The 10,226-nt window shown below is 42.9% G+C and overlaps 1 protein-coding gene across 6 annotated transcripts in view; it reads left to right on the top strand.

Moving 5' to 3' along the window:
- Positions 1-9,424, top strand: part of LOC306806351 (schwannomin-interacting protein 1) — a 64,379-nt gene extending 54,955 nt beyond the window's left edge. For all 6 annotated transcript variants that reach the window (XM_079315016.1, XM_079315017.1, XM_079315021.1 and 3 more), the window contains 6 exons: positions 3,341-3,459; positions 5,372-5,489; positions 6,299-6,496; positions 7,151-7,274; positions 7,461-7,554; positions 8,971-9,424. In XM_079315016.1, coding sequence (XP_079171142.1) covers positions 3,341-3,459; positions 5,372-5,489; positions 6,299-6,496; positions 7,151-7,274; positions 7,461-7,554; positions 8,971-9,022 — 705 coding nt within the window. In that variant the 3' untranslated portion in view covers positions 9,023-9,424. The remainder of the gene's footprint in view (positions 1-3,340; positions 3,460-5,371; positions 5,490-6,298; positions 6,497-7,150; positions 7,275-7,460; positions 7,555-8,970) is intronic.
- The last annotated feature ends 802 nt before the right edge of the window (positions 9,425-10,226 follow it).

Below are 10,226 nucleotides of genomic sequence, written 5' to 3' on the forward strand. Positions count from 1 at the left end.
CTGGGTGTCCCAGTGTGTCCCAGTGTTCCTACTGGGTGTCCCAGTCTGTCCCAGTCTGTCCCAGTGTGTCCCAGTGTCCTGCAGGGCTGTGCCAGGCTGGGAAATCTGGGAATGTTCCCCTGGAGAGGAGAAGGATCCAGGGAGAGCTGAGACCTGCCAGGACCTAAAGGGGCTCCAGGAGAGCTGGAGAGAGATTTGGGGACAAGGATAGAGGGACAGGACACAGAGAATGAATTCCCACAGCCAGAGGGCAGGGATGGGTGGGATTTTGGGAACTGGGAATTCCTGGCTGGGATGGAATTCCCAGGGAAGCTGGGAATCCCTGGGAGTGTCCCAGGCCAGGCTGGGAGGGGCAGGGAGCAGCTGGGACAGTGGGGTGTCCCTGCCATGGCTGGATGGGATAATGGGATAAGGAAATGGGATAATGGGATAATGGGATGGGATAATGGGATTTTTAGGGCCCCTTCCATCCCAAACCATCCCAGGGCTCGGGGATGTGCTGCCCTTTTCCCTGGAGCAGCTCTGACATTTCTCCTGCTCCTGCTGCCCTTCCCAGGAAGGTGGAGGGGAAGGAGGGAAACACCCACCCTGGATTCTTTTGTTTGCAAATCAAAAACAGCTTTTTGTTGAAAACCATTGTGAGAACTGAATTGTCCTCAGCTCTGCACGGAACACAAACACTTTCATTTTTGGAGCCAGTGCCAAAATACACATTTAAGTTGTGTTTTCCTTGGAATTACCTTTGCATTTTGAGGATTTGACCCATTATTCCTTCTGTACCAAATCAGAATATTTGATTCTCAAAACCTGCCTTGCTGTTTCCTTTCTCCATTTTTATTTTCCCATACCCAGCTCTGGATTTTGAGTGCAGCTGTCAGGTAATTTATCCAAAGCTTTAAGTCCAGTTCCCTCAGGTATATTTTATTTCTGAGTTACTGCTCCCCATTTTACAATAACAAATAGGACTCTGGATTTCTTTATGGTCATTAGCCTGGGCCTAGCTTGGAAAATGGGATATTCCCAGCTCAGTGATGAATTATTGAGAATCCTCAGTAATGACCTGGTGGAAAAAACAAATTACACGTTGATTAAATGTACAGATGTCAGCCTGGGAGCAGTGGGGAATAGAAAAAATCAAACAAAATTAACAGAAATTAAAATTAAAAATCTGGAGAGACAGATGTGTGAGAAGGGAGGAGAAATGTCCAATTCTGCCTGGATTTTAATGGGAAAAGCAGTTTTTTGGTGGGGATGTGCTGTGGGTGCTGGAGCACAAGGAAAATCAGATTTAGATGGGAAGATGTGGGAGAGGATCAGGGGAAATTTGGTGGAATATTGGTGCAGGGGCACAGCCAAGGGCACCTGAGATGGGCAGGAAAATAATTAAAAAATTATTTTCACTCATTTTTCCTTTTTTTTTTTTTTAACCTTTTCTGCCCTCCTCAGCAGGGCTGGCTGGTTTTAATCCTAAATCTGTCTCCATGTGATGGAGGTATTGATTATTGAAAATTAAAAATACAGTGGTCTGGGTCAAACTTCAGAAATCTGGAGCTCAGCCCAAAAACTTGGTACCACTTGGTGTTGTGGGGTTTATTTTTATTATTTGAGGGATTTGAAATGCAAGAAGTTTGGTTCTAAATGAAGTATTTTGGTAGGGGATTGACAATTTAATGGGTGAGGTAATAATGTGTATAATCAGCACTGGAGCTGGAATTAAATCATTACTTATTTTAGGGGAATAATTTGCATTTTGTCACACTTTCTTTTGCAAGAAGGTTTTTTTTATTTTTCCTGAGGTGGGAAGCACAATTCCATGAATTAACCCCATGGAAGCAGCTCAGCCCTGCTCTGCTTCCTTTTGTTGTATTTTCTGGATTGAGTATTAAGTGTTATTTTATAATTAAAATTTGAGTTTGAGGCTTTCCAAGTGTTCCTTCCATCAAAAACTTCCTGAATTTATTGTCAGTGTTGGCACATGACCCACTTGTGACAGACACTGGGGGAGGTTTTGAATTAGAGCTGAGATTTGCATTTATTGCACATGGATTACAGTTGTTGATCAGGGAAATCATTTTGTTGATTGGTATTTTAAAATTCCCATATTCATTTATATATATATATATATATATATATATATATATGTATGTATATCTATATGCATATTTGTATATATTCTATTCTATTCTATTCTATTCTATTCTATTCTATTCTATTCTATTCTATTCTATTCTATTCTATTCTATTCTATGTTATTCTATTCTATTCTATTCTATTCTATTCTATTCTATTCTATTCTATTCTATTCTTGTTTTATATTTATATTTGTATTTGTATTTGTATTTGTATTTGTATTTATATTTATAAATACATTTTCAACCCAGGAATAATTTGATGACAATGGTTCAAATCCATCCCTGAGCACTCTGGCAGCAGAGGAATTTTTGTGGGGCTGGAAGCTGCTCAGGGAAGGGGAAGATGCTGGTGGGGGAGGGTGTGGGTGCAGATGTTGGGAATACAGAAGGATCCATCAGGAGGTTTGGGTTGGGATCAGGGGACATTTGAGGTCCTTCCCAGCCCAGCCCAGGCTGATCCACAAGGGGAGGGATGAACTGGGGGTTCCCAGTGGGATGTGCTCTGTGGGTGCTCCAGGAGTGGAATGTTTGGGAGATGTTGAGCTTGGTGCTGTGCCCTGGTCCTTCCCAGGGTCTCATCCCTTGATGCCCCTTTCCAGAGCCTCGTCCCTTCATTCTCTTCCCAGATCTTCATCCCTTCCTGTCCCTTCTCAGGGTCTCATCCCTCCCTGTCCCTTCCCAGATGCTGATCCTGTCATCCCTTCCCAGATGTTCATCCCTGCTGTCCCTTCCCAGGGTCTCATCCCTCCCTGTCCCTTTCCCAGATGTTGACCCTGCTCTCCCATCCCAGATATTGATCCCTCCCTGTCCCATCCAGGTGCTGACCCTGCTGTCCCTTCCCAAATCCCCATCCCAGATCCCCATCCCTGCTGTCCCTTTCCCAGATGCTGACCCTCTGTCCCATCCCAGATGTCGACCCTGCTCTCCCATCCCAAATCCCCTCCCTGCCATCCCACCCATCTGCTACCCCTGTCCCTGTCCCTGTCCCAGTCCCAGCTGCTGTCCCTGTCCCTGTCCCAGCTCTGTCCCTGTCCCTGTCCCAGCTCCTGTCCCAGCTCTGTCCCTGTCCCTGTCCCAGCTGCTACCCCTGTCCCTGTCCCTGTCCCTGTCCCAGCTGCTGCCCCTGTCCCTGTCCCTGTCCCTGTCCCTGTCCCAGCTCCTGTCCCTGTCCCTGTCCCTGTCCCAGCTCTGTCCCTGTCCCTCTGCAGGCTCAGAAGAACGAGCGTGAGTGCATCAGGCAGAAGTTGGCTCTGGGCAGTTTCTTTGACGATGGCCCCGGGCTCTACACCAGCTGCAGCAAGAGTGGCAAGCCCAGCCTGTCCTCCAGGTAAGGCACAGCCCAGAGCTCAGGGAGCTGCAGGCAGGGAGAGGTGCCCCCTGGGACACCCCAGAGCATCCCTCACACTTTGCTTTCCAACCATCTTCCTGGATTTGCCACGTGTAGAACAACATTCCTGTGTTAAATATTGGGAATGATGCTCGTTGAATGCTGGGCAGGGAGTGTTTGGGAGTTGAGGGGTTAAAGGAGATGAGGTGAAGTTTTCTGAGTTAGATTTCCTTCAGGTTTTCATTTGGCATTTGGAACAGATTCCCAGAGAAGCTGTGGCTGCCCCTGGATCCCTGGCAGGGTCCCAGGCCAGGTTTGGGACAGTGGGAGGTGTCCCTGCCATGGCAGGGAGAGAACACCGTGAGCTCCAAGGTCCCTCCCAACCCAAACCATTTGGGAATTCCAACCTCCATGATTCTGGAATTGTGATTAATGATTGGAATAATTATAAAGAAGCACCAGAGGATGGACAAAATAAGCTTTAATGTGACTTCCACATCCACGATCTCTGCTTCCACCCCAAGGCTCCTCCCTTGGATTTTTAAGGATTTTTCCCCAAATTCTCTCCAGCAGGAAGGAGGGGAGGGAGGCAGAAATCCAGGAGGAATCCTGCTGTTCCAGGGGAGAGGTGCAGTTGTGGAATTAAATGGGGCTGAGGATCATTTGGAAGGGAAACCAGCTTTGCTGTGTGTAGTTACAGCTGAACCAGGAGCTGCTGTCTGGTAATTAGAGCACAGCTCTAATTAATGCAGCTCATCAGGGTTTGGCAGCTGTGCCCCCAGAAATTGCCAGCTGTGCCTGAAGGATTTGATGCTTGTTAATATTTATAATCCAGGAAAAGTCTTCCCTGCTCCAGGAGCCACAGGAACATTTGCAGGATTTTATTCCCATATTTTTTATTTGTATTTCCAGAGGAGGATTGTGGAGTGCTTGGGGTGAAAAGGATTTTTAAAGGATCTTCCAGCCTGGCCTGGAACAATTCCAGGGGTGGGGCAGCCACAGTTTCTCTGCCAGGATCTCACTTGTTCATTAACCAACCATTATTAATCCTATTTATTTTGGGGTGATAGGAACTAATAAACTCCAGAAATAAATGGAAAATGAGGAATAGCAGGATGTGAGGGACGGATTGAGATCTCTCAGCTGGGCTTTTCCCTTCAGCCTGCACTGGGGTTCCCTGAAAATCAGAGAAAAATAATTTCTGGAGAGGGGAATATGGGATTAATCAATCCCAATCCAGCAGTGAGCATGAATGTCTGGAAAACACCAGAATAAACTCTTGTGTTACAGGATATCAACAGTGAATGAATAATTTCCACCACTGATAAAACATTTATTATTATTATTATATATGTTATTTATATCTTTATACATTTTCTCTTTAATTTTTGAAAACAATTTCTTATAGTAACACTATATAATTCTATTCTATATATCCAGTTCTATATATTTGATTGCATTTTATGGATTTTATTTAATGTAATCAGGGCTGAATAACCAAAAACTAATAATGGTATTTTGAAGCGATGATGATAAAAAATAATGGAAAATCCCTAAAAAATAATGAAAAAAAAAAAAAGGAAAATTAAAAATAATTGAAAATTTAAAATAATGGAAAAAAATAAATGAAAAAAAAAATTGAAAATAAAAAATCATGGAAAAAATAATAGAAAATAAAAAGTAATGGAAAAAATAATGGAAAATTAAAAATAATGGAAAAAATAATGGAAAAAATAATGGAAAAAAATAATGGAAAATAAAAAATAATGGGAAAAAAAAATGGGTTAGTTCTGGAGTTGGTCAGCAGATGGTGGTAGAAGCCTCTGTGTGTCACTGTGTGTGTGACTCTGAGCTCCCAGTGCTCTGGGCTGGTGGCACTCCCAGCTCTGGTGGCACTGTCCCTGTCCCCCAGGTTGCAGAGTGGGATGAACCTGCAGATCTGCTTTGTCAACGACAGTGGCAGTGACAAGGACAGTGATGGTGATGACAGCAAGACAGAGACCAGCCTGGACACCCCTGTGTCACCCATGGTGGGTCTGGCTCCAGGGGGGAACTGATGTGCAAAAACAGCAACCCCAAACCAGAGCAGCATCCTCTTCTCTTCTCTTCTCTTCTCTTCTCTTCTCTTCTCTTCTCTTCTCTTCTCTTCTCTTCTCTTCTCTTCTGTTCTCTTCTCTTCTCTTCTCTTCTCTCTCTTCTCTTCTCTTCTCTTTTCTTCTCTTCTCCTTCTCTTCTCTTCTCTTCTCTTCCTCTTCTCTTCTCTCTCTTCTCTTCTTCTTCTCTTCTCTTCTCCTTCTCTTCTCTTTCTCTTCTCTTCCTTCTCTTCCTCTTCCTTCTTCGTCTCTTCTCGGTTCTCTTCTCTTCTCTTCTCTTCTCTTCTCTTCTCTTCTCTTCTCTTCTCTTCTCTTCTCTTCTCTTCTCTTCTCTCGCCTTCTCTTCTCATTCCCCTCCCTTCCCTTCCCTTCCCTTCCCTTCCCTTCCCTTCCCTTCCCTTCCCTTCCCTTCCCTTCCCTTCCCTTCCCTTCCCCTTCCCTTCCCTTCCCTTCCCTTCCCTTCCCTTCCCTTCCCTTCCCTTCCCTTCCCTTCCCTTCCCCATTTTCCCTTCCCCATTTTCCCTTTTCTTTTCCTCCCCTCTTCCCCAATCTATACCCAACATTCCTTTTTGGATATTACACACATCCCTGAGTGTTTCCCTCCAGTTTCACCTTTTCCTTTAAAACCAAAGAAGCCTAGCTGGGAACCACTCTGATTTTTAAAGATAATCCTAAAAAAAAAAAATTAAAAAAAAAAAAATCACAGAAATAGCTCCAACTTTGCTGTGACTTCTTGTGTTCCCCAGAGCAAGCAGAGCTCATCCTACTCAGACAGGGACACGACAGAGGAGGAGTCAGAGTCCCTGGAGGACATGGATTTCCTGAGCAGGCAGAAGAAGCTGCAGGCTGAGGCCAAGATGGCCCTGGCCATGGCAAAGCCCATGGCAAAGATGCAGGTGGAGGTGGAGAAGCAGAACAGGAAGAAATCACCAGTGGCAGATCTGGTGAGTGGGGCTGGGGCTGACCCAGGGGGAAATGTTGGGAGGAAACAGTAAAATATTGGGAGGAAACAGTAAAATATTGGGAGGAAACAGTAAAATATTGGGAGGAAACAGTAAAATATTGGAAGGAAACAGTAAAATATTGGGAGGAAACAGTAAAATATTGGGAGGAAACAGTAAAATATTGGAAGGAAACAGCAACAATTTGGAAGGAAACAAAATATTGGAATGAAACAATAAAATTTGAAGGAAACAGTAAAATGTTTGAAGGAAACAGTAAAATATTTGAAGGAAACAATAAAATTTTGGAAAGCAACAATAAAATATTGGAAGGGAACAATAAAACATTGGAATGAAACAATAAAATATTGAAGGAAACAATAAATTTTGAAGGAAACAATAAAATATTGCAAGGCAACAGTAAAATATTGGAATGCAACAAGATTTTGGAAGGAAACAATATAATTTTGGAAGGAAACAGCAAAAAAATGGAATGGAGCAATAAAATATTGGAAGGAAAGAGCAAAATATTGGAATGGGACAATAAAATATTTGAAGGCAACAATAAAATATCGGAAGGGAACAGCAAAAAAAATGGAATGAAACAATAAAATTTTGGAAGGCAACAATAAAATCTGGACTCCTGTTCCTTTCCAGCTGCCACATATGCCTCATATCAGTGAATGCCTGATGAAGAGAAGTTTAAAACCCACTGACCTGAGGGACATGAGCCTTGGGCAGCTGCAGGTGATAGTCAATGACCTGCACTCCCAGATAGAGAGTAAGTGAATTGCTCCATTGTCCTGGGCTCTGCCTCCTCCCAGCAAACAGGAATATCCCCATGGGAAGGATTTCCAGCCCATCCCTGCAGGGATCTCAGTGGGTCTGGCACTGGTGGGGGTGGGGATCCCAAACTGGGATCCTTCAGGACCCCCCAAATTTCTCAGGCCATTTCTCCCTGGGCCAGGCTTGAACGAGGAGCTGGTGCAGCTGCTGCTGATCCGGGATGAGCTGCACACAGAGCAGGATGCCATGCTGGTGGACATTGAGGATCTCACCAGGTCTGACTTTGGATTTTTATTTTATTTTCTTTTTTTCTGCTTTAATTTTGGTATTAAAGCCTTTATCGTGCAGGGATTGTTCCCTGGGATGGAATTTGTGGCTCCCCTTGGAAATGCCCAAGATTTGTCTTTGCCACCAAGAGGGCTGGACAAATATAAACATTTAAATATTAGTATTTAATAACTGATTAAACAGTTATAAATTTTTTTCAGCTTTAATTTTGGTATTAAAGCCTTTATCGTACAGGTATTGTTCCCTGGGATGGAATTTGTGGCTCCCCCTGGAAATGCCCAAGATTTGTCTTTGCCACCAAGAGGGCTGGACAAATATAAACATTTAAATATTAATAGTTAATAACTGATTAAACAGTTATTTAATTTTGGGATTAAAACCTTTACCATGCAGGATATTGAGTAGGGATTGTTCCCTGGGATGGAATTTGTGGCTCCCCCTGGAAGTTCCCAAGATTTGTCTTTGCCACCAGGAGGGCTGGACAAATATAATCATTTAAATATTAATAGTTAATAACTGATTAAATAAAAAGCCTTGCAGGATATGAGCAGGTTCCCTTAAGGGCTCCAGCAAGGCTCAGGAGCATTTTTGTATGGGATAATTAGGGATGGGCTCCAGAAATAGAAAATGTTCTGAAATATTCTGAATATTTCACTCAGAAATGTAAAAACTGGGGATGAAAGGCAGCACACCAGGATTGTGATTCCAAACTGAGGATTAGGGGTAAAAAATGAGGATCAGGTGGTGAAGGGGAATTTTGGGAGGGGAGCTGGGGCTCAGTCAGTGCCTCCACATGTCCTGGTTCTCCTCCTTCTTCCAGGAGAACTCCCCTGGCAGGTTCAGCAATGGAATTTTAGTTTTTGGCAATGCTGGAGGGCACTGGCTGTCCCCAGCACCCCTCTGGCATTTGGGGCTAAAGGTGTTTCCCCAAAATCTCCTCTTCCTTTCTGTTTTCCTTTCTTTTTTTCCTTTCTTTTTTCCTTTTTTCTTTTTTCCTTTCTTTTTTCCTTTCTCCTTTTCCTTTCTTTTTTTTCTTTCTTTTTTTCTTTTTTCTTTCCTTTTCTCCCTTTTTTTTCTCCTTTTTTTTCTTCCTTTCCTTTTTCCCTTCCTTTTTTTCCTTCCTTTTTACTGTCTTCCTTTCTTTTTTTTCCCCCTTCCTTTTTTCCTTTCCTTTCTCCATTTCCCTTCTTTTTTCCTTTATTTTCTCCCTTCTTTTTCCCCCTTTCCTTTCCTCCCTCCCTTCCCCTCCCCATGCTAAAGACACTTTAAAACCCCTGCCCTCCCACCGAGAAGAAATCCAGGCAATCCTTGTGTTCCCCATAGAAAATCCCAATTCCCAGCTGGCTGCTGGGGTGGTTTCCCATTTTTTCTTGTCCCTTGGAGTGACAATTCCCTGTCCCCAGGCATGCAGAGAGCCAGCAGAAGCACCTGGCAGAGAAGATGCCAACCAAGTGATTCCTCCTCCTCCTGCCCTGGCAGCCCCAGTGTTGCTCATTGACCATGTCTGAAGCTTCCTGTCTGGTGATTTGGCCTCTGCTTCTTAATTTATTTTAATTTTTTTTTTTTTACACTCGTGCCACTAAATATCAGGCGTTTTAATAATAATAATGTTGTTATTATTATTATTATTATTCTTGTTATTATTACAGAAACAGAATTGTACAGTACTTATAACGTTATAAATCATGGGTGAGAAGAGAGGGGGGTAGTTGAATTTTATTTTTTTGGTTGTTTTAGAGATTTTTTTGGGTTGGATGATATTTTACCATTGACTACTTTTTTATTCCTCACTGTAGTTTTCAAATAAAGACCCTGTTCTTGACGGTGCTATAAAGTAAAAAAAAAAAAAAAAAAGAAAAAAAAAGAAAAAAAAAGAATTCTCCATGCCTGCCTGGTAGTGATGTCATAGCTTTCAGTAATCTGAACATTTCCCTCAGTTCTCAGCATTTTGGGGAGGGCTGAGACACTGACATTCATTTTTAGGTGTGCTAATTAACACTCAGTGGGGTGCAGAGAGTTGGAAGTTTTCTGTACAAAGCTGTAAAATAAAAATTACCACCATTGTTTCCTATGACACGTCTGTTCTTGCCAAGGGGGTGGATTCACAAAAAGTGATGATAAATTTTTTTTTTTTTTGGCCTTGCTGATCACATGAAACTGAGAGAAGAGAGGGGGTTTTGTAGAGTTATTTATTTGTGAGTTCCTAATTCTGTTTCATGTGGACTTCAGAGTTTTTTCCCTGAATTTGGGATGGTTGGAAGCAGCAGACACACACCCCAGGTGGGATTTTTATATTTTATTATCTGGGCTGAACATTTGAATGATATTTTAGAAATAAATAAAAAAAAAAAAAAAATCAGGCAGCAAATGAAATGGATTAATCATGGAATTCCTCACTCTGCCTTTAGGGGAGGCTCAGAGCTGTCTGCAGGACACAATAAATAAATTAAATGGAGACAAAATAAATTTGTCTCCATCCCTCTTTTATTGGATTTAAAGCCAGCCCTTCCTAAGTCCCAGCCTGGTGCTCCCAGCAGCTTTTTTACCTTTTTATTCTCATTTCCTTGGGGGCAAATCCATCCCAGCCAAGGCTCTGCCTGATGACTTATTCAGGCTGTTTGCAAAAAGCTTCAGCTGCATTAAAATTTCATCCCCTGCC

This window comes from Erithacus rubecula (assembly GCF_903797595.1).
Source record: "Erithacus rubecula genome assembly, chromosome: 11".
In the NCBI taxonomy this organism is placed as follows: Eukaryota; Metazoa; Chordata; class Aves; order Passeriformes; family Muscicapidae; genus Erithacus; species Erithacus rubecula.